This window comes from Microchirus variegatus, assembly GCF_963457635.1.
Source record: "Microchirus variegatus genome assembly, chromosome: 17".
NCBI classification, from domain to species: Eukaryota; Metazoa; Chordata; class Actinopteri; order Pleuronectiformes; family Soleidae; genus Microchirus; species Microchirus variegatus.
In genome coordinates this window covers 4857950-4883579 of record NC_139818.1, presented here as the reverse complement: position 1 = coordinate 4883579, position 25630 = coordinate 4857950, and the positions used below count along the sequence as shown (strand labels likewise).

General features: G+C 39.3%; 1 protein-coding gene across 2 annotated transcripts in view; it reads right to left on the bottom strand.

Annotated features, from left to right (window-relative positions):
* LOC310938941 (transforming growth factor beta-1-induced transcript 1 protein-like) overlaps window positions 1-25630 on the bottom strand; it is a 47378-nt gene that overhangs the window by 9222 nt on the left and 12526 nt on the right. Inside the window, exons 2-10 of one of the 2 annotated variants that reach the window (XM_083903593.1) lie at window positions 18291-18439; window positions 18155-18210; window positions 14518-14660; window positions 14346-14427; window positions 12985-13069; window positions 11887-12111; window positions 3727-3900; window positions 3536-3617; window positions 2865-3013 (exon numbers count right to left, since the gene is read on the bottom strand). In XM_083903593.1, coding sequence (XP_083759719.1) covers window positions 2865-3013; window positions 3536-3617; window positions 3727-3900; window positions 11887-12111; window positions 12985-13069; window positions 14346-14427; window positions 14518-14660; window positions 18155-18210; window positions 18291-18439 — 1145 coding nt within the window. The remainder of the gene's footprint in view (window positions 1-2864; window positions 3014-3535; window positions 3618-3726; window positions 3901-11886; window positions 12112-12984; window positions 13070-14345; window positions 14428-14517; window positions 14661-18154; window positions 18211-18290; window positions 18440-25630) is intronic. The other variant, XM_083903594.1, reaches the window with a different exon arrangement.

Sequence of the window (25630 nt, the reverse complement as noted above, 5' to 3'; positions counted from 1 at the left end):
GGTCAATTAGGGTGATTGACAGCTCGTTTTAAACATCTAACGTCTCCAAATACGTGTGAATCATTTCATTAGCGAGTGAAAAGGACAAAAAAAAGTTATTTCCACCGGAACAAAAACCGCTTCTAATGAAGAACTACACTTTCCAGCATGCTTTGGGAACAAATCCCGGTCTGATTGATCATTACAGAGCGACATTCGATCGTTCTGATTAGAGAAGGGCGAATGTCCGCCTAAATGCGTCATATGCATTTATGTCCTTTTGACTCGCTAATGAAGTGATTCACACACATTTGGAGACCGGGGTCTGATTCTACCGGTTTAGACGTTTAAAACGAGCTGTCAATAACCTAATTGACGCGTAACTGAAGACGCTACAGAGCCACAGAGTTGTTATTACGCATCGCACAGGAAGCATCAATTTATAGCGAGTTATCATACTTTTTTTTTAGTAGTGACATATAAATAAAATTAAATGGGTTTTTAATAATTTGGTACCTAAGAAATCTCAAATGGCACAGATGGTGCCAAGCTGTGCCAAAAGTGAGGATGCCCAGACATCTCTTTAATAAAACATCTGTAATTTCACTCTGCTTCATTTCAGCAGCATCAGACTTTGCACAGCTCATGTCCACATGTTTTTACATGACCTCCATGTGTTTTTAAGCTCCTACTGCACATTTTAAAGGTGGTATTTGCTTTGAAATGCAATATTTTTTTAGGCGAGAGAAAAAAATCCTTCTTTTATGCTGTGTTCCATGTACATTTACTCTGACACAGTGGCATCTACAGTGAAACATCTCACAAGTGTTATCTTTATTTTGATACCAGGATAATTCACATAGATCTTGTAACTGCAGAGATTTACTCTATTTAGTTTTGGCATGTCATTTTCGAGCAGGGACTCCAAAAAGAGGGTCAGGGAAGAAGAGGTTAAATAAAGTTGTTAACAAGAAATCATAGATTGAGTGGTTTTCATTTTGGAATTAATGTTGAAATGAGGCCACTGTCACCACGGTCAAATTAGTGTCACCATCGTCAGTTCTAAAGTCACCGTCGTCAGAGTTTTATTTGTTTTAAATGAATATGCTTACAATATGTTTCTTCAGTACTGTTGATACATTAAAGTAATGGTCTCTTTTAATACAAAATATGTTTTTGAATAAAAAAAGTCATTACTTTATTCTATTTAGGCTTAAAGTAAACATTCTATGATGTTAGATCTTTTAAAAGATTACACATGAAACAGTATAAAAAATGAATTGAATATTCAACATTTAACAGCATATATGTGTACTAATATTGCCAGATAATGATTAAAAACTCTCAATACATATAAGACTAAAAAAAATTAAAATAATTAGCTTTAGCTTTTATTGTGACTGGTGTTGACAAAAACAAAATAATAACTGGTAAAACACCTATTTCACAAAACAAATTGCACCGGTACATTGTTGAACAGCCAAGACCTTGGTCTATAATGATATACCTTCAGATTTTGTAACATTTTATTTTCAAAATTAAAACCTGTTTTATCCAAATTCCCAAGAATCAGTGTAATGCATTAAATGTTTTATATTTTGTATATCTATACGAGTTATGTATTTATGTGTGTGTGTTTTTTTTTATAAATAAAAAGTGCTAAATAAAGAGACTGATTATTGAATGATTGTAACTTTTACTTTTGTTCCTCATTCAGACTTTGAAACGACCTTCTTGAGGAGATCTCATAGCTTTAGGTAATTATTTTAAATCACTTCATAAAATCAGTTCCTACAGACGTAGCTTCATGTGATGTAATCTTTTTATCCTTTTCTTTTTTGAACAAAATTGTTTATTGATGCTATCTGAACATATTTACATAATTTTTTTTTTTTTTAAATCTTTTGTTTAATATAGGAGTAAAAAGAAAAAACAGATAATGTGAACAGAGAACCCATATCAGCAAGGTGAATCTATCTTCGTATGACAATGTCAGAGAGTGCAAAGAAACAGTTGAATAAATATTAATATAATTAATAATTATGTCTAAACACGATTGAGTAGAATTACCTCAGTGTTATGAAGTGAAGACAGTAGATAACAAAAACAAAAACAAAAACACACCCTATACTTTGAAGGGTCCATACAGATGCCTATGAAACTGAGTCACCTAAGAACCTTATATTTTTAATCTGAAGTAATTAATTACTGGGTTCCACCTCTTCTTGAAAAAGACCACGTCAAGGTTGAGCTTTGCCGTTATTTTTTCCATTGTGTCTACCCTGATAAGTTGCTCTTTCCATTGGTTCACCATCGGAGGCAGTGGTTTACACCAGGATATGGTTATCATCTTTTTTGCCACCAATATAAGGATTTTGAGTAAGTAATTTTTTTCTTTACATAAAAAGTCATAGAGAAGCACTCCAAGAACAAAGATCAGTGGATCATTATTTATGTTAACTTGTAAAATGTTCGAAGGTTCCGCCCGGATCCCCTCACAGTGCATCCTCAATTTAGGACAATCTCAAAAAATGTGTGTGTGATCTCCAATTTGTCTGCATTGTCTCCAACAGAGATTTGTTTCTGTCTTGTCAAATTTGGAGATAAAATGGAGTTTTGAAAAAGCGAAGATTCACTTTCCATATGAATTCTTTCCATGAGGGACTACTGGTCAATTTATGTCCATTTCCACACACTTGTTCCCAGACTTGATCTTCAATCACAACATATACTTTTCTTTTTATTATTATTATTATTATTATTATTATTATTATCATTATTGTTATTAGGCAACAGTGCTACGCAACGTGTGTCAGAATGCAGTGAGACATTAACAATGAACACATCCTTGACACACACACACACACACAAACAGAAACACTCACCCTGCAGATGAAGCACTGTGGGTGCCACAGAGAGTTGAGAGCTGAGATGTAGTTTTCCAGGATGGGCTGGCTGCAGCCTTGACAGCGGGAAGCAAACAGAGTCAAGAAGCACTGCTGGCAATACTGCTGGCCCTCACGGTCATGGAAACCTACAGAGGACACACACACACACACACACACACACACACACACACACACACACACACACACACACACACACACACACACACCCCACACACACACACACACAGGATGTGTACCCTAATTTAACAGCTTCAGAGTCATTGTGATGGTAAACTGTACTGTTGCAGGGAGATTGAGGGCTGACTCCACTGTCCTCTACTGGCTGTTAACGGAAAACCAGCCTTGAAAAAGGAGCCTTTACTATTAGGAGGTCTTGCCAAGTCTTGGGTCTCTCTCTAATTGAACACCAATTGATTTGAAGCACACAATAGTCAGATACTGCTGTAAGATCAAGGCAGTGATTGCTTAATTAAGACATTCATCATGGCAGAGCCAACAAAAAAGAAATAGAGAAAACTGTTGATGGAGGAAGAGAAAACTACTGTTTGACTGAGCGAGGGCCCACGCACGAGTAAACATCGGACTGGGTTATGCACTCTGAAACTGTAGGGGAGCTCTGTAGGGAAAAAGTGACCAGACCTGCATACCTTCCTCTCCAAACGCCCGGCTGCACTTTACACAGCAGAAACACGCAGGGTGCCAGTTCTTGTCCAGAGCTGTCACCATTTTCTAAACCAGAGGAATAAAACACTAATTAATTTAGGTTTGGGTTAAGCTATTGATTTGAGCTCCTGAGTGTTGACACTGATGAAAATGTGCAAGTGTACGAGTGTCTCACATTGAGTATGGGTTTGTTGCAGTGTGCACAGTGAGGAGAAAAGAGGGTGAAGTAGTCTGCCTCGCAGTATGGTTGTCCGTCCTTCTCGAAGAAGTTGCGACTGCCCAGCTCTGTCTCACACTCGGTGCACACAAAGTGCTCAGGGTGCCACACCTTCCCCAGAGCTGTCACCACCTGCACCAGGAAACAACTCAAAGTCAGTATCATAAATCATAAAAACCAACTCAGCCTGGTCACCTATTGCTTTTTTTCTTTTTACTTATCTTTGTGTCACAAAATCGCTCTCTACCAATTTAGACTGTTTACATACACTATATGGACAAAAGTATTTGGCCACACCTGTTATGTATTGAATTCAGGTGTTTCAGTCAGGCTCTTATCTCCAGTGAAGAACAACCTAGCATACTAGATTAGATTAGATTAGTCCCACGGTGGGGAAATTCATTAAACCGTGAATTAGTGAACACACACAGCACACAGTAAGATGAAGTACATCTTACTTCATCACTGCTCCCCAAGGCGCTTGGGGAGCAGTCTTCCAGCCCTGTGAGGGGGTTAGGTGCCTTGCTCAGGTGATCGAACCAGCTACCCTGCGGTCTCAAGCTCAAAGCCCTAACCACTAGGCCACAGCTGCCCCAAAGACATTTTGGACAATGCTATATGTCCAGCTTTGTGGCAACACTTTTTTCAACATGACTGTGTCCCAGTGGAAAAAAGCAAAGACAAGGATTGACTTTGAGTGTGGTGTGAAAGAACTTGACCAGCTCACAGAGATCCCTGACCTCAACCCCATCAATCACCTTTGGAGAGATTGAGCCAGACCTTCTCATCCAACACCAGTGTCTGACCTCAAAAATCCTCTACAGAATGAATGGACACAAATTATAGAAACACTAAAAAAATCTTGAGGAAAGTCTTCCAGCATCGACGCGTGGAAGCTGTTAGTTGCAAACTATAATATAGTACTTTAGTACTATATGTATGTAATTATATGTATTTGAATACGTCATTACAGTCCCTGTTGTTGTAAGGGTCAGGTGTCCTAATACTTTTGTCCATATAATGTATAGTTACAGATTATTTAGTAACAGATAAAGTAACAGATATTCAGTTACCTCAGACTTATAGCCCATCTTTAGACTTAAAGATAAATAAATAAATAAACAGCCCTCAACATGACTTGCCCAAATTTTTATTTATACATTTTCACGCTCTATGCATAGTGAAGTATGCAATTGCAATATCTAAGAATATCTGGTGTCATATTTTTCTCTATCGTTACGATACTGAGTGTTGGGCCTAGCCATTATAACAGCAGACAACTATTCACCCATTGGTGGATATCACAGGATGCTCAGCCCCCAAAGTGAAGACAATAAAAACGTGGAACACACGCCAGCTCATCCTCTCCAAACTGACTTCTGTGTGAGCGGATGTCTGTGTTTTAAGGACCCACACCCCTGAAGATCTACAGTCTTGCTGGCCGAGTTTTGAAGATTCTTCCTTTGTCTATTTCTGCCCTATTTTTGTTTTTTCCCTTTTTGTTTTTGTTTTTGATTCAAGGATCCTGTGAATAACTCCCTGCAAGTTATTCCCCGTCTGCAGATGAGGAAGTGGCAATTTGCACACGTTCCTACCACAGTCAACCAGGGGTCCGTTTCACAAAGCAGGTTCAACAAACTCTAAGTCTAACCCTGAACTCTGAGATAGAAAACCCTGAACTTTCAGTTCCACAACAGCTGATTTGAGTTAGTTTGTTCAACTCGGAGTAGTTTCACCCGGAGTTAAGCGCGAGCACCACAAGTATAAAAAGACAGCATCAATGGAGCCCTGTTTCGACGAGACACCATGGCAACGGGGAACTGGAGGGCGACGTTCAACTGGAGTTGAAAATAATAATGCACTCATACGGTCATAAGTGTAACACCGCTGCAGCAGCAAAAGAGAGGGAGACGGCATCAGAGAACACTGCTGCTGATGCGGAAGTTTAAATGTCGTCCTTTGCACAAACATAATAATATTACAGGGGGAAACTGCTTTAGTTGTAGACTATTAATTTATTTCATTTAGGAGTAATCCCGTGGGGGAGAAGCGCACTTGGCAGCAGTTTAAGATGAAACATGAAAACATTGTTCAAACAGGTAAGACCTCGGGATAATCTCATGGGATAAATAAAACATAATGATGCTTTCACACACATAAATGACTTCTCATTTATATCATGTTCAAGTGCTCTGCATCTCGTATGTTCTATAAAAAACTCCAATTTGAAAAAAAAAAAATGCTCTCTCATTCTGCTGGGATGTGAGAGCATGACTTTAGTTGGTAATGTTGTAAATGTAAGGACGGATTAGGTTGTGTATGTAAATGATGACTGTGACGTGAAACAGTACCGCTCAAAAAGAGAAGTGTCTGGAAATGTAAGAGCATCTATGCGCGGTCTGATAATCATCTCCCGACAAATATTTCATTCTCTGCGCAGTAATGCTGCTCCTTCATCCACGGGATCATTGTCAAAAGCACATGGTAGTGAATATAGTCTCCACCTAATATAACTTCTAATGTAGACGCAGAACAGACTTCAAAACTCGACTGCCGACTGAATGAATGAGGAAATCAAATACCGTGTGTGTCTGAAAGAGGGCGGAGACAGAGAGAAACTCAAGGTTTGTTGAGAAAAACCTGGTCCCGACCAGGTTAGGTTCATAGAGCATGTTACCATGGTAAATGACGAGAGCTAATAACCTCTCTCTGTGAAACAGGCTAGAGTTAGGGTGAATTCCAATTCCTTGCTTAACCCTCAATCTTAACCCTCAATCTCAAAAATGCTCGCTCCCGCTAGTGCAAGTGCTGTCCCGAAAAATTAAGTTGAGGGGCGAGTTTAAGGGCTGTATCGCCCTCAATATTGAGATTTTCCAAGACCACCCTTGGGAGCAAGGGCTACCCAGAATGCATTGCGTGTTTTCACATGAGAAAGATGGCGTCGAAAGCAGCGAAGCAAGTGCGATACAAATTAAGTATTTTCTTTGTTAATAGAGATATAAAGATTATGAAAACCATTGTATTATCTTAGTTTAGGCCCATATTAAGGATTACTGACGTCATTGTTGCGTAACATTTATTTTTATTTTACGATCTTTTGTCAATAGCCGGCCGGTGCGCACACGCGATCGTTAACCCTTCAATAAGCCGTGGTGTGTGGTAACTGTCAGCTGAATATGTCCGTGGTTGTCGTATTTGTATGAGTTTCATCTTATAACTAACTGACAACCTAATAACTTGACTGAAATAAAATAATAAATAAATAATAGTGACGTAAATGTGTTGTTCTTCTTCTTTTTTGGAGTTTACAGACTGGACGCAGCTTTCGCGTTATTCTGCCCCCCGCAGTCTGAAGACGTATCTGCATTTAAGGGGTGTCCCATTTCTAAGTGTCAAAATAACCCTCAACACTTGGTTTTGAGGGCCAGTTAAGATTAAGGGTTGAGCTTGAGGGTTAAGATAGGAATTGGAATTGGGCCTTACTCCTCTTTCTCTGGTTTGACTTCCCTCCCTTTGTGAAACGGAAAACTCAGAGTTTCCCTCACTTCAGGGTTAACAGACTCGGAGTTTTCACTAAACCTGCCTTGTGAAACGGACCCCAGCTGTCCCTGTCGTTGGACTACGTATCATACAGCTACACGAGTCGTGCAACAAAGCGCCCGCTTGTTCTCCCCGTTATAAGCACCAGCCGACGGATCGTTTCACAAAAGTAGGATTCAGATATCCAGGATGAATGATTGAGCCTGGTTCAATGAATCTAAAACAAGGGTGTCCAGGCTCAGTTGGTTCCACAAAGACCTAGCCAGGATGATCGGACACGGATTCATCAAGCCATGTGAAACCAATCCTGGATAAGTGCACGCACACGGCTTCCTCAAATAGACCTCGCTGTTGATCACAGATTCTCTGATTCACCATGACAACTGCGGCGTTTTTTTCGTCCTCGGAGGCTGAAATCCTCATGGAGGAATACGAGGAAGTGAAAGAGCAAATCAAAAAGAATTGAAACACAGCCACGATAATAAACCAACGAGAAAATGTGATCGCCTGAATGCGTAAGTAGTGCGGAAATACACATTAATTCCTCCGCCGAAACCATCACATTTACAATCCAAAAAGTTATTTAACATCTCTGAAAACGTAGTTATACTCTGATAATGAGTTGAAATTGTGAGTGAAAAAGTGTAAATGTCACTTCCTTTACATTGTAAAATACACTGTGTGCGCGCGCGCGCGTGTGTGTGTGTGCGAGCGAGCGTGTGGTGTGCTTGTAGATTAAAGATGACTGGGCCAAAGCAGACATGGCAGTATGAGTCAAAATTAAATACAAGAACATCCTGCAGAATGGTGATTTTTCTTTTCTTCTTCTATTTTAATTGTACTTGATGTGGACATCACAACTACACTGGACAAAGCAGATGCATTTGAGTGTTGTAGCACATTTCACAAGTGCCCTGACTAATACTTAACAATGGACAATCATACATTATTTTACCTACAGGACGTCTACAAACACATTATCTGTGCTTGTCCTTCAGTGTGTCCTGCCTGAGGAAGGAGAGTGCTTCCAGAGCGCCATCATACATGGACTGGGACAATCCTGCCATCTATTTCAGTTAATATGCAATAATATTTGGCCTCTTATGATGTTTGTGTTGTATACTGTATGCATACAAGCTGCTGGGAGGCATCCATTCATGTGTCTTTTCATTAGTGTATGGATTTGTCCTGCATTCATTTCAATGTGCAGACATGTGGGGGTGTATTATATACAGACCTTTGAATGTGCATTCATTCTTATGTTCTATAATATGATCTTTGAATTTGTGCTTTTTTCAGTTTTGAAAGGAGCTGATTTACTTGCTTTGATTTATCCTTCAATAAAGCAGCATTGTGTTATTCTTTGATGTGTTTTTATATTTCTATTGTGTGTATAAATATACAATTATTATTAATAATTTTCAATAAATGAATTATTGTAATCAATGATTACAAATGTTAAGATAATGATCCGTCCTTACATTTACAACATTACCTATCTACATTAATACTTGACAAAATAAGCACCCGTTCACTTCTAGTGGCGCTGACCATCGCCAAGAAAACTATCTTCATGAACTGGAAGTCTCGGAACTCCATACACATTATACACTGGAAAAACCTACTTACAGACTACATCTCCTTAGAAAATACAAACTCATCTGACTATAATCATAACCCTACATGGTTATCATTCATCACTTTACTACAATCATAATCCGCCACATACCAGCCACAACATCATTCACTTCCGTTCTTTGACGCCTCAATTTTTTTTATTAGCACAGTGTTATGATTAATATTATTGTGTTTATTACTATTTATACTTATTTATTTATTTATTACTTATATATTATTAGCACACTATTTTGATTAATATTATTGTGTTTATTATTATTTATACTTATTTATTTATTACTATTTATCACTTGGGTCGCGCTTGTTGGGCCATGACCTGTGATCTCCTCCCCCCTCCTCCAATTTTCTGCCCAGGTCTGTCTTCAGATGGCACATCACCTTTTGTAATGCACATCACACTAGTTTAGGAAGAGGAAAGGGGACTCACATCAAATTATACTTCATGACAACTCCTCTCCTCGTTTTTAATGCACAACATTAGAAAGCACATAATAGAGAAATATAATAATATGGTAGTAATGATAATGATAATAACAGTAATAATGGTAATGATGGTAGTAGTAATAAGGATGATACCAATAGTAAAACATATTAAGTAAATAATTAAGACTATATATACATCTAGACATAGGGTAAGGTGTTGTGCCGCATACAGTCCGTCCCAGTTTGTGGGGATGCAGGCTGGTCCTGTACAAGTGGGCAGGGATCCGAGGTAGGCCATGAATTTAGAGACTTCCACTCCACCCATATTATTATTATTGTTACTCATTTTTGTTACTCATAATTTTTCGTAATATTGAATATGGTTGTTGTTATTGTTAATGTTGTTATTATTTATTATTGATATTATTCATATTATTATAATTGCAACATTATATTAACAAAAAAGTTTGCATTGTGGTATTTCCTTTTTGCTCTTTTGCTTCTACTTTTTTTTTTTTTTTTTTTTTTTTTAATTTAAATTTTCTTATTCATTTATTCTTTTTTTTGTTTATTGTTTTTTTGTTTACTCACTTCTGTTATTATGATTCCCGTTTACCTGTCTGACAATTATAATATTTATTATCATTATTATTAATATTAGTAGATATACTATATATATATGTACATGTATGTGTATAGATATATATATACCGTTGCCGTGTTTCTTACTCTCATATCACACACACACACACACACACACACCCACACACACACACACACACTCACACAAAACCACAAATGCTGTTGTTTGTTGTTTTTGTTGGTCTGTCTGTCTTGTATTGTTATTGTATTCTCGTATTGCAAAATAATTTTTTAAAAAAAGATAATGACCGTGAGTATAGTTGAATGTGAAAACATAGTGTAGTGGGCAGTGGAATGGAACTGGAACTGCTCCAGACCAGGCTAATGCCACAGGATAAATCTCCATGGTAACTTATGTCATAACATATCCTGCTTTCCCCTATCCTGCTTTTGAACAACCGGATCACGGATAAATTAAGCCAGGATAAGCAACATAGCCTGGCTTAATCTCTTATCCTAGTTTTGTGAAACGGGCCCCAGCTGCCAAAGAGTGACACGCCCCCTTTTCTTTATACACACACACACACACACACACACACACACACTTCTGCACTCATATCCATGTCCCTTTTTATGCACATTCAAACAGTTTATCAGTAACTATTTTAGATTAGAGGATTAATGTTTGTTCTTGTTATTATTGAAAGAAGCCAGTGTACGACCTCACACCTTCTCTTCTTAAATTTAATCCTAATTAATATTAATATGCTTATTATTAATTAGTGATAACATTTTTAAGGTTGTTAAGTGACAGTCCTTCTGTCATTCTCCTCACTTTGAGAGGAGTGGTGCCCCGTTTTGATATTCTTAAAGCGGACCTAGACCGGAAGTTCCAATTAACGCTGTTTTTTTAGTGTTTATCTGCATCATTACCTTGTTTAAGAACCCCTGACGGTTCTAAACAAACAGTTCAGCCACTGCTGAGTATGCTGTGTTTTATTGTAATCTCGGGCTCAGCGAGATCTCTGAAAAAACCCGGTCCGGTTACGTAAACACCAGTTCTCCGGAGCAGCAGATCGTCCTGGTCCAGGCACTAGTCCGGGAACATCCGGTTGCGTACATTGAACCGCAGAAGAAGAACAACGTCCGTTGTGGAGGTGTTTCACTAGCGACAGTGTCTTCAGACTCTGGGTCTGACTCCGGGTCAAAGTCATAAAAGGGACTGCGGCGGGGAGTTGTGACGAAGCTATTTTTAAACATTGTTAAAACAATGTTTTGATAATGAGTAGCAGTGCATCCACCGTTCCAGAGGGGGGGAGCTGCGCTTCTGAGAGCGGATGTACTGAATAGTATTGGCCAATCACAAGACTCTGTCTTCTGGGGGTGAGAGTTCACTCTGAAATAGCGCGACTCAGGAACAGCGTCAGAAAAGAGGATTTCTATCGGCTCGCTTACAGCAACTAGGAGGTTTTTGACCATAAAAACAAGTTAATGTATGTAAGTAGACCTCCATAACTATTATATATGTGCAACAGGACCACTCTAGATCCGCTTTGAGAAAATTTGTAATATAATTAATTAATAACATTAATTAATCATTCATACTCATATTTTCTCACCAATTATCACCTAAAATCACAACATGAGTATAGTCGCATCACTAATTGTTAATATGGACTTACAAACTCGTAAATTAATACTTGTGTCTAAACAAGTGTGATTAAAATGTTATTTATTGCAATTAATTACTGAACTTTTGCTATTTATAGCAATCAAGAAAAAAATAATAGTTTGACAACCAGAGTTTGTCATGAAATTATGAATGAATGAATTATGAATATGTGAATTACGACTCGTCATCTGTGCTGCGCAGGAATGTACAACTGCATCATGTGATCGTGAACACTGGGTTGCCCAGGGAGACCGATAACCCACCTGTCCTACTACTGGCTTCTGACATGCTGAGCAGTTTCCCTTGGAGGATGTTTGAACACCTTGTCTGCTCAGGTCTGACTGGAGCAGCCCCAGCATGCTGTCCAGCGAGCCGCCAGCTGAGGGTTGTTGGGGGGCTGCGGTGGGTGTGGCAGTGGGGGCTGGAGCTGAGGTGGGTGTGGGGGGCTGCTGCTGTGTCGTCACCACTGGAGTGACAGGCTCAACCGGCTGAGGAAACGGAAAGAAAAATTATACGTTTCGAAACTCTAGTTGTTCAGGAGTTTGTTTTTTTACATTCATTTCTTTATTGAGGATATTGCAGGTATTAAGGACACACATAATATAATGCCTCCCCCATTTTCCTATTCTAACCCCCCTCCCCAAGGGTTTTACGTCACTCTACAGTTCAGTCTGATGTTGAGTGTTAAATATAATTTAACAGCCTCAGAAAAATTAAAGCACCTGTGACAATGCACAAATCACGACACCACAGCATCTAAAGAACAACATGTATGCAGTGTTTCTGGTTCTACACTATAGATGGAAAAGCAAATACAAAATCCAAGTACTTTAATTTGTTATTTATATTTCTACTCGCCTTTTACATTTCCCCTAACTATCTACATTTTCTCGCACGTTTCATACAGATTCACACATTGTCAGCACAACTGCCTGGAGTAACGTGGGGTTAAGTGTACGCATGTAGATTAGTGGAGGGAATCGAACCAGCAACTTTTAATTTGAAAGACACTGAGCTACCAACACTCAATTCTTACTCCTTTTTGATTACTTTTACTTCTAAAACTTAAGTAGATTTTATATTAAACAAATAATGTTGATACTTAAGTACAGTTAATGTAATGTTTACTTTAAGGCTTTTACTTAAGTATCACCTTTAGCTACTTTATACAACACTGTGGAAAAGTAACAAATCTGCCAACTAGGCTGTTTGTGGTCATGTGACGAAATAAAAATGGCATATATTAAAAGCTCAGTCAAAGGGTTTTATGAATCAATATCCTAATCTTTCAAATTTTCAAAGATTGAGCTGAACTGGAAAAGACATGTTTGAAAACCAGCCCAAGTTTTAGAGGCTCTTACTGTGCTCTGGACTCTGAAGTCAGACAAAGATGCCATCAGTTTGTCCAGTTCCAGTGTAGCTGATGTTGCTGAAGGCTTTGCAGAGCTACAACACAAAAGACAGTTCAAAGACCATAAATTAACATTTTTAAGATTAAAATTAGAAAAAAAGAAATAAACCCAACCAGTTTACACTAGTGTTTCTAATAAAATTCGAGTGAGACAGCGGCCAGCGAATGGTTGAGAAGTGACTGTTGCCAACGAACGCGAGACGAGTCACCCACTGAATCATTGACCCATGAGCGAGTGAAGGATAGAAGGTGAATGAATCAGTGGAGGAAGCCTACTATTCCACTGAATGTGTGGCAGAATCTCAGCCTCAGCAAATCCAAAATGATTGGATTGAAAATCATTTTTAGATTCAAAATCACTTTTAGATTCAAAATTGATTCCATTCATAGAGCTGCTGATTTGAGGCTCTACTTTGCTACTGTGTGCTTATTATTGCACAAAGATTTGGTATCTTTTATATTTGGAAAAAGGCAATGTTTACATTTATTCAAGCTGAACTTGACCAAGTAGCCTGGGTATAAACTAAAAAGTTATGTGACGATATGATATACTGTGGCTCATTTGTTATTACGACTGCAACTATTATTCGATTTGGTTCAGTGTGAGTGTTTTTGCCATAATTAAAATAATTTTCTATAATTTTTCAGATTCTTAAATGTGAATATGTTCTGGTTTCTTTGCCCGATATAACAAAGATCATTCAAACCGAATCATTTTGGTTAGTGGACAAAACAAGATATTTGAGAACATCATAATTTCCAGGTTTGATCAACACTTTTCTGCCATTTTATGGCCGAAACTGGAAAATAATCAGTTATATAGTTGCAGCCATACTCATAATCATAAAACTGAAGCCTTTGTTTTCTGCTACACTGTAATGGTGCAGGTCTTTTGAAATGAAAGAGGCTATGTCAATCACAACTAAAGCGTTGATCCATTTTCTACAGTTTTATCACTGTCACGATAAAGGTCACGGGGGCTCAGCTGACATAGGGCGATAGGGCAAGCCAGAGGACCCGGAGAAAACCCATGCACACACTGGGAAAACAAGCAAACTCCATGCAGAAAGGCCCTTGTTCCAGCTGGGACTTGAACTCGGGTCTTCTTGTAGCAAAGGCCAGAGCGCTAACCACTGAACCAAGTGTGTGGCCTACAACTGAAGCAATGTTATTTTTTTAAGTTTTGAATCAATTCAGAATATATAAATATAAACATTTGTTGCCAAAGTATTGAATGTATTTTTGCTCCACTCCTAACAATTGCAGTGACCTCTGTAGGTTATTTAGTGATTTCCAGACAAAATTCAGTACCTGTTGGAGGAGGTTGTGGCTTTGTCCCTCGTCTTATCCCTCTCATCTTTCTTTGAAGAAGGGAACTGGGCCAAGATCTCATCTGATGTAAAAAAGAATAAGAAAAATATTCACTTTACAGTTAAACACTAGGACTAAGCAACATCTAGGTGTCCAAACAGTGACCTCTAACCTGTGATGTTGAACTGGGTGGCGTTGAGCTCCTGTAACAGATGGTCCAGTTCACTCAGACCTCCTCCGAGCAGTGAGGAGGAAGAGAAGGCGGAAGGAGGGGGAGGATCTGCTGTGCGGGTAGACCGTGGTTTACACACTGTGCTGCAAGAAAGAGAGAAAGCATTTAAAAGGAACTCCTGTCACTGATGTGGCTGGATTCATTATGGCCACCTTGAGTCACAGACTCTAGTCATTATGGAGACACAGCTGAGTGTACCATGTACACTGAGTATAGTGTACATGGGTGGATTCAGATCCAAAGAGTCTCTCAAAAACAAACACAGCTCATATTTTCTTGTAAGTAGAAATCTCTCACCTGCTAATCAGAGTTATTCACTTGTGTTTGGCTCAAGTAATTTCTCTGACCATACACTGTAATTCATAAACCATGAACTGCAAACAGTTAAACCCTGCTCTCCCCCAGTGTCAGCTGGGATTGGTTACAGCAGGGGTGTCAAACAAGATCACAGAAGGGGCCAAAATTCTAAACTGTGACCATTTTGTTTCAATTGTTAGGATCTAACTTTGTAATTGGTGAGAAAATATGAATATGAATCACAGTGGCAGTGTGTGGCAATAATTTGATTGATAAAAATAAAAGTAATAAATATTAATTAATATTTAATTAATAAACTTAGATCGGGGCACCACCCTGAAATCAGGGAAAAGACGATCAATCTATGCCTTTAAAATCAGTCTAAATAATCACTGTAATTGACTATAATATCAAAGATATCCCAATTGAACAATAATGAAGGTGTGAATCCGAGCACTAACTCTCTCAACCCCCGTTTGTCACAATATGCATGTACAAAAGACACAGACCATTCCTTTAAGTGAACAAAAGTAACAATTTATTAAATCAAATAACAAGAATCAATTAAACAATTTGATTCACCAACATTAAAGGTCCCATATTATACCCTATTACCCCAAGTTAAACTAGTTCCTGATGCCCTAATGAACATGTCTGTGACATGCTTTAGTCAAAATATCATAAGGATGAAGCACAATAGCAGTTCAATAACCCTGCCAAAACAGCCTTTTTCAGAACGCTCGGTTTTGTGTCTGGTCATTTACATGTGAATGAGACCCATGTAAACACCCATCCACTGCATCCAGGGGAGTGTCGATCTAACTTACTATCCACAGCCATACTTATCACCTATTGTTATGCACCGTCGTCACAACCCCCGCTCCATATACCCCATAGTAACGTTTACCCGTTGTTACTGCGTTTCACCGTAATGCATAGAGTGACCACGATTTTGACTTCTCGCTATCATAAAAACATTAGAATCGAAGAAAAACGATTAATGCGCTGCGCGGCGTGTATGTAAATTCCTATGCTAGAAAAACACCTTGAATGCACCAGTGTTACTGCAGCGGCAACTGACGTGTGTGGATCAATAACATGAGGAGAGAACGTGGAAACACGACAGAAAGGCAGCCTTTGGTTGAGAAGAAATGTAGGACAACATCTGCTAACCGGAAACACATTGATGGACGTCGAGCAAAAGGAAATTGTTTGCTTAGTCTCTCACGCTGTCGTGTCTGCTCCTGAAGGCAACACGACCAACAATCTCGTCAGCCAGCGCCACCACAACACGGTCCTCAAGGCAGACTCTTTACAATGCTGCCCCATATCCCACCACGACATCAGGAGATACGGGAGGCTGTGACATTTATGGTAGTGAAGGACATGTTAGCATCAGTACCGTAAGCAACCCAGGATCCAAGACACTTGTTCAGACTTTGGACAAGCGTCACTTGTTTCCGCCACATAAACGTTTCAGCAGAGTTACAGCCCTGTATAAATGTTGTGCTGAGGGAGTATATCACTGTTTTGTTCTTTGAAAAAGAAGAGTATTTTGTTTTGATTTTGTGTTATTAGTGTATTTTGCATGTTGTAAATTTTTGCAAGGTGTGCAGCAGTGCAAGTAGATTGGTTATTTATCTTTAGTTATTGTTTTTATTGCTATCATTATTTTAATTTACTATTATTATTTTTTTACTTGTGTACTGTTACTAATTTGTAGTAACATTTGTAGTAACATTGTGCAAAAAGTTGATTTTGCACAATAGGGGCCCTTTAAATATCCAAGGCTAATTATCCTTGTCAACAAAAAGTTGAATTTTGCTGTGTCAAACAATTTAAAGACCCTGATGGACGAATTTTAGCTGTGGAAGCACTTATTAATGAAGTTGTGGTAAAAGTGGTACTTTGTAACTTATATGCTCCAAACTAAGAAAACACATCCTTTTTTCATGAGGTCAATAAGATACTAGGAAATGTAGATGGCCAAATTATCTTGGGAGGGGGGGGGGATTTGAATCAAACAATAGATGACCAGCAGTATCAGAATAGGTACTTCCCCCAGAGACAGAGCAACATAGGATATTCTACGGAAAGAACTGGGCTTGATAGATATCTGGAGACTCGAAAATCAGAAAGAACGGGAATATACACTTTATTCTCATTCTCACAGATCTTATTCACAGATATATTTGTTTTGGTTGCTAGCTCACTGGTTGATTTGGTGATAGACTGCAATATAGGAGTTATAGCAATAACAGACCATGCACCCGTTGAATTACAAATAGATTTGCGTTCTGATAAAGGTAAAGTTGGAAGATTACAGATTAAATACAGGTCTATTACAGGATGAACAATTTGCTGCAAAACTTGGTGGGGATATTAAGGTATTTTTTTTAGAAATTAACAAGGGAACAACAGAAAGATTAGCTACAGTTTGAGATGCACTCAAGGCGTTTATTAGAGGGAAATGTATAGCTTATAGCTCATGGAATAAAAGGGACAATAAGGAAAAAGTACAACAATTAGAAGAGGAAATAGGTAAATTAGAGAAGCAGCTAGCTGAACAATATGATGAAGAAGGTTTCAGGAAAATGTGTTGACTAAAATTTGAGCTACATGAAATGTATTATAAAAAAAAGCAGAGTATTCCCTATTTAGGCTCAAAACAAACTTTTATGAAAATGGTGAAAAAACTGGACAATTATTGGCAAGACAACTAAAACGCTTGGATTCAAATAATACCATTACAGCAATTAGGAAACAGGATATACTATTTACATCAGCTAAAAAATTAATGAAGTTTTTTTGTTCAAAATTTTCTTAGAACCATTAGCTGCATTGATTAGAGCAAAGTCAAGAATTAAGGGAGTCATTGGAGGAGACAGGGAACATAAATTATTTCTTTATGCTGATGATATCGAGATCTGACCAGTTCTGTGTCAATCTTACTAGAAATTATTGAAACGTATTCTAAAGTCTCTGGTTATTGTATCAATTGGCACAAATCAGAAGCTATGCCAGTGTCTCAAACATGCTCATGCAGTCAGCTATATGCCTTTAATTTCAAGTGGTTACCAAAAGGGATGAAATATTTATGTATAGAATTAGATCAAGACATACGGGAAATTATGACAACTAACATGGAAAAACTTTTTGTTAATTTTCATTAAATTTTCATTTACTCGTTCATATGTATGGTTGTTTGTTTGTTTCCTGTTCATAATTATGTAAAATAATAATTCTTAATTTAAAAAAAAAAAAAAAAAAAAGGTGTTACCTGTATAGCTTGTCTGGGTTGGAGTTCTGGGAGGATTTCATTGCAGCAGAAACAGTCTGTTACATTAAAAATGTAAATAAGAAATTGGCAGAGTTCAGATTGATGACAGAAAACAGTTAGTGCTGATAGAGTCAACCTGCTGTGGAGTATATGCAGGTGGTGGTGGCCGGGCCTGGTTTGGGTCCTGAGTGGTGGGATCAGCATTCTGAGGAGGTTCAGAGGTCAGCAGGACAGGACAGCGGGCAAGAGGAGAGCCACTGTTTTCTAGATCAGCAAGAAGGGCATCTAAGGAGGAGAGAGGGGAGAGAGAAAACATGAGAGGAAAAACAAGTGATATGAGACATAATGACATGAATGAGATGGGGGTTGGTTTCTAATGGGAACTAAAACACAGGATACAACTAAGTATGAAATTATATGATTTTTTGTCATGATTATTGTCAACAAAATAATTCACCATATTATTGTCATAATTGTATAAATCAGCTTACACAAAATGTCCCTAAAATAATCACTTTCCCTAATATTTTATTTAAAGAAAATATACACTTTACATCACAAATAGGATAAATACAGTATTTTTAGTGGACTTTGTTAAAGAGAAAAAACAAAAAAATATTAAATAAGAATGTTACAAATCATGAGCTCCAGAGATGACTCCCCCTTGGGCACTTCACCAGCTGGTGAGCTATGCAGAGCGAAATATGAACACAATTTCCCATTAATTGTTATTCAGAGAAAATAATTTAACTACAAATATTCACTTGCAATTGCTTCTTATGGCAATACATGATAAAAAATTGTCTCATCCCTAGAGCCGATATGATACTTACTGATACTGGTCATAATCACAGTATCGTAGATAAAAAAAGAAAAAAGGTCCACAATCCTATATATCATATGCCACAGACTAAGGGTGAATTCCAATTCCTTGCTTAACCCTCAATCTTAACCCTCAATCTCAAAAATGCGCGCTCCCGTTAGTGCAAGTGCTGTCCCGATTCTCAGAAAAATTAAGTTGAGGGGCGAGTTTAAGGGCTGTATCGCCCTCAATATTGAGATTTTCCAAGACCACCCTTGGGAGCAAGGGCTACCCAGAATGCATTGCGTGTTTTCACATGAGAAAGATGGTGTCGAGTATTTTCTTTGTTAATAGAGATATAAAAATTATGAAAACCATTGTATTAGGCCCATATTATGGATTACTGACGTCATTGTTGCTTAACATTTATTTTTATTTTACGATCTTTTGTCAATAGCCGGCCGGTGCGCACACGCGATCGTTCGCTATTGTTAACCCTTCAATAAGCCGTGGTGTGTGGTAACTGTCAGCTGAATATGTCCGTGGTTGTCGTATTTGTATGAGTATCATCTTATAACTAACTGACAACCTAATAACTTGACTGAAATAAAATAATAAATAAATAATAGTGACGTAAATGTGTTCTTCTTCTTCTTTTTTGGAGTTGACAGACCGGACGCAGCCTTCGCGTTATTCTGCCCCCTTAGTCTGAAGACGTATCTGCATTTAAGGGGTGTCCCATTTCTAAGTGACGAAATAACCCTCAACACTTGGTTTTGAGGGCCAGTTAAGATTAAGGGTTGAGCTTGAGGGTTAAGATTGAGGGTTAAGATAGGAATTGGAATTGGGCCTAAGGCTGGGTGATATGGCTTATAAATAATATATGGATATTTTTAGTCTATATCCTAATATATGAGAAACATATGGATATAAAGCTGCACATAGGTTGTTTCTCTGGACCCTTGAAAAGGTTTCTTTTAAGATGTTTGTTCTTCTTAAAGGAGAGTGACAATACACTGTAAAATAAAAACCATCTGTAATACACGATTTCTGTGTTGTAGAATTAAAAAGATGTAAAATTAAAAATACTGATATCGGACATGAAAAAGTGATATTGAGTCATCCCAAGTTACACCATAATATGTGAGTTTATTTACATCTGCTTCGGGGGTTATTTGTGTCTGTTTGTGAGCAGCATAACTCAATAAGTACAGAACTGATTTCTGACCTCTCTCTGAGTGCTTTCTCTACTCTTAATAGGTCTATTTGTTTTTAATGAGGTATTAAAGGTGGGTAGGAAGTCTTAAGCCCAATGTATACTCCTGCATAAAGTGCTCTCAGTGCACAAAATAATTTTTAAGCGTAATTCCGTCAAGGGACAACGGAGACGACAAGGGCTGAGATTGGTCCTCAGGACAGGCCGAGATAACGCTGCTCTGTGCCGGCCACTGTGCGCACTGAGCGTCCACAGAGGCTGAGCTGATCACCGCCGACAACGTCACTAAGTCATATCTTAAATAAATATGTCATATCTTAATACACAAACCACATGTTTAGACTCTAAATAGCCAATTTCTCACCTCAAATAATCTTAAAACTGCGTTCTGGGACACAGAAAATATTATTTCAGGGGAGAAACGGCCACTGTTTAATGATATTCAGCTGCAACAACAACAACAACAGTCTTTCTCTCTCGGACGCCATTGCTGACTGTAGCAAGAAGCACAACAACCTTGCATAGCGACCCCTACTGATCGGGCGGGAAATTGCAGTGTGTGAACATATGCAGTGCAACACATTAGATGACAGACAGAACACATGAGGATAAAACACATAACAAACAGAATGTAGCACAAACATGCGCTGCATGCAGTTACTTACCAAACACAACAATACGAGGACTGAGAGGGTATGGCTCAGCCACTCCTGAGGAGAGACAGACAGCCTGTGTATGTCAGTGTAAGACTTGGAGGACAATGAGTGTCCTCAAATTCTAATCAGTCAGGGAGGGCAAGGCAGTCAGATCTGGCATTACCCCTGAAACACTTCAATTAAGGTATTAGAGCACACATTTCTGCATTCAGATCCAAGACATGCCAGCGTAGAAAGGAAGTAGAGGAGGAAGATTGTAGGGCAAACGATATCAATCTAACCACCCACCCATCACAAACACACTAGCTCTGCAGCTGTATGACATTGTCTACCGCTGACAACTCTATGTACAAGAAGTCAAAAGCAGTCCATGAAAAGTGGACTCAACAGGAGAGATTACTAGTAGTAATTAGGGCTGGGCGATATGGACCAAAAGTCATAAATTGATATATTTAGGTTGAATATTGATATACGATATATATCCCGATATTTTTTCCGCAAAGTGAGAGCTGTGAAATGAAATGTTCAGTCAAAGTCAAAGCCAAATATGAGTAGTTTAGTCAAATAACATGTAAACATAAACACTGTATAACAACAGGAGTGCCTTTTATAAAATCAAAGCTCCATTAGGTGCACATTTAAATAAAAAAAATATCTTAAATAAAATAGCCTATAAAATAGGCCAATCTTTTTCTGAAATAAATATGTGTATATGAGAAAAGTACAATATCAAAATGTTTTAGTTTGACTATAAATTACTTCTGAAAATCAAATTACAGATTTTCTTCTCTTATGAAAGAACAAAATATGACAAACCCTAGTAAGGGCAGCATAGAGACAACAAAATAAAGTGCTCATTTTAAGAAAAACATTTTTAAACATCAGCTTCAGATTACCTTTTCCTTTTTGTTAACGTATCTCAACAGTCTCAACAGAGTTGGTTGCACAAGAAACAGAGCAGCAACTCAATAAACATTTCCGCCTCTTTTTTTTTTACTTTGATAAACAGTAGTGCTGTCACATGTACTGCTTGACCAACGCAAAATGGGTGACGTCAGCGGGGCGGTTTGCAAGGCTCTGTCTGACGTCACTGTACAGCGCACTGCTTCTCGTGAAAAATAGTTGCGACTGGGAAGCTTATATCTCGGGTCCATCGTTTTCATTAACTTTTCATTAACGTGTCTTTGGCATTGTGAAAGGACACCGCTTTTGCACACCACTCGTTTTCTTCTCATACAGCACACTGAGGGAAAATGAAGCTTGCAGTGAGCTTTGTTTTGTTGCTGGAGTTTTGTCGGGTTGTGGACGGCTTGCGCCTGTGGCTTCTGCAGCCCGCAGTTTCACACACTGCATATTGCACTTTGTGCCACGTTTTTTCACCTGCCCCTCCCCTCTCTGTGCATGAAAGAGTGCAGAGAGCTCCGGTCAGCGGCTTGTCTGGAGCAAGGATCACAGCGCTAATTTGAACTATATCGATATACGTGATATGGTCTAATTCCATATCTCATTTAAAAATATATCAATATATCTTATATATCGATATATCGCCCAGCCCTAGTAGTGTTCGATACTGACTGTACATGGGACCAATAATCACACCACCTCTGTCGTTAAGCGACCAGCTTTATTGAACTACTGCTGTGTACTTTTCTAGTGTAGCGCCCCCTCAGTTGAACTTAGACATAACTCAGTTGTCTCCTGTCAATGACCTCATCAATACGCGAAATCCCCCCTTTACTTGGAATGAAACTCCTAACCCTGTTTCAAACATGTATAAACACATTATGTAATGTTAAGAACAAACAAGTAAACATTTTAACTTTCAATCTTCCAGTGTTAACCCTCAGACTCACCTAGAATATGTAGCTCCAGTGGGTGATTTGACAATCACATTGTTACCGTCCTTCCTGATTACCTTGTGTGGTGTCTTGTTGAATATAGTGGAGAATTTATCCACCTTGTCTTGTTTCAGTAGAACTTTATCTCCAACTGTCACATCAGAATGTTTTGCTCTGTTCTTGTTGTCAGTGTAGATTTTTGATTTACCTTTTCTTTCAGCATCTAGGTCTCTCGTCTCTAGATCCCGTTGTGGTGTTGTTATGTCAGGGAGCTTTCCTCGTAGTTTACTTTTGAAGAGCAGTTCCGCCGGACTCCTTCCTGTTTTGGAGTGGTCAATAGATCGATAGATTGTGACATACTTCCGGAGTTCCTTCTTCCAGTCCAATCCCTCAGACTGTGCAATGTGTATCCTTTTAATCAGTGAAGCATTTTGTCTCTCCACTTCACCATTGGCTTGTGCCCACTTTGGCGTCGTTTTCACGTGCAGTATTCCATTGTCCACACAGTATGTCTGAAACTGAGTAGAAATGAACTGTGGGCCACAATCAGATCTGATGGTGAATGGGAGACCATGACGACTGAAAATGTTCTCCAGACTGTCTATCACCTTGTCTGTGGTGGTTGATTTTAAGATCTCATATTCATAATATCTGCTGTAGTAATCTACAACGACCAGTATCGAGTGTCCTGTCGGTAGTGGACCCAGCAGGTCAGTGGCAACATCTTGCCACGGCCCATCTGGTATCGCTGTCGGCCGTAGTGGTTCAGGCACATCAGGTCGGAAGACTACCTGGCATCCGTGACAAGTCTTCACATGTCTCTCTGCGGCCCGATCCATCCCTGGCCACCATACCTTGCTCCTGAGGTGCTGTTTTGTGCCGACTATTCCTAAATGTCCCTCATGGGCCAAGACCAGAGCTCTGGCTCTCAGTGTGTGTGGTAAAACCATACGTGTCCCTCTCAACACTATCTGTCCAATCACACACAGCTCATATGCTATAGGCGCATATGTCTGGCACCTGTCAAAACAGCCGCTCTGTACAGCGTTTCTCACCTCTCTCAGCTCATCGTCAGCTGCTGAGGCCTCCTCAACTTCTCTTGTAGTCAATGCTCTTGGAGTGGCACTTGTAGCGACCAACCTCACGTATTCCTCTGCTCCGTGCTCATGAGTCTGTTCTATGGCACTTTTTCCCAGCAGTCGTGATAGGGTATCTGCAATATTGTCCTTTCCTGGAATGTGAACCACCTTAAAATCATATGGTTGGAGTCTCAGCACCCACCTTTCAACACGTGCACATGGTTTTGATGTGGGACTGTAGATCGCTTCCAGTGCTTTGTGATCAGTCACCAGGTCAAACCTTTTTCCATATATGTAGGGGTGCAGTCTCTCGCAAGCCCAGACTAATGCTAGCGCCTCACGCTCGGTCTGTGAATATCTCCTTTCACAGTCTGTGAGACTTCTGCTCACATAGCATATTGGTACCATTTCTCGTTGTTGTTCTTGCACTAGAACCGCTCCTATGCCAACTGGTCCAGCATCCGCTATGACTTTGGTGGGAGCATTTTTCTCGGATGCATTTTCAGGTTCCCGGGCCTCTGCTACAGCTCTCACTCTTTCAGTCGTGGGGCCGATGCCCTTCTGTGACAGTAAGATGCCCATGAAGATCAGCTTGTCCATATTGAATTGACATTTATCTGCATTTAAGGTGAGCCCACACCGCTCCAGCCGGGACAAAACTGCATGCAACCGTTGATCATGGGTTTCCTGGTCAGGGGCATGGACGATGATGAATATTGAATAATGAATATTCTCCACCCCCTCAATGCCTGTCACTGCAGTTGCAATTTCGTGTTGGTATTGTTCGCTTGCTGAGGAAACACCAAATATGAGTCTTTTGTACCTGAAGGTACCTGCGTGGACAGCAAATGTGGTGATAGCTCTTGACTCTGGTGTGAGCTCCAGCTGGTGATATCCCCACTTTAGATCCAGTTTGCTGAAAATGGTTGATCCATTCATCCCCTGTAGAAGCTCATCCACTGTGGGAATTGGATGTCTCTCTCTGATGATAGCTGCATTTGCTCTCCTCATGTCAAGGCACATCCTGATGTCGTCCTCAGCTGCCTTAGGAGCAATCACGACCGGGTTCACCCAAGGTGTGGGTCCCTCCACTTTTTCAATAATGTCCATTTCTAGCAATTGATTTATTTCCTTGTCCACTGCCTCTCTTAAATGAAACGGGACACGTCTCATGGGCTGCGCCACAGGTGTTATACTCTCATCAATGTGCAGTCTTATCTGCTTAGTGTTCAGTTTTCCAACCCCTCTAAACAATTTTGGATATTGTCTCTGAATTTCTGCTTTGATGTCAGTCACAGTGGCTATGTTCGCCCCCACTCTCAGTACACCTAGCTTGATAGCAGTTTCCTTGCTGAGTAATGGCTCTCCATGCCCATGTATTACTGTGAACTCAGCCTCTGTGATTCGTTTTCCTATACTTATTTGGCACTTGAACACACCTTTTACTGGTATAGGAGCTTTGGATGTGTAGGGGTACAGGGGTTTACCAGTTGACTTGGTAGAAACACATTTTATTCTTTTACACTTTAATATCTCCCATGTGCCTTCATCCACTATGTTGCTAGATGCACCTGATTCAATCAATTAGCATGAGCGGATCTACTCCACCAACATTAAATGTCACTCTTTCAGTGTTTGAGTTATCTCTCATAACAAATGCATAGTCTCTGTCCTGGGTCTCTGTTTCAACACATCTCACTGTCTGTTTGTTATTACCTTTTGACTTGCACATCTTGGCAAAATGGTCTTTTCAGTTGCACTTTCTGCATACTTGTCCTTTAGCTGGGCAGGCAGGGTCCTTCGCAAAGTGATGTCCACATCTGAAGCACACTCTCCATTTTCTCTTTTCCACCTCCGCAGTCTTTTATTCCTTTCTGATTGAACT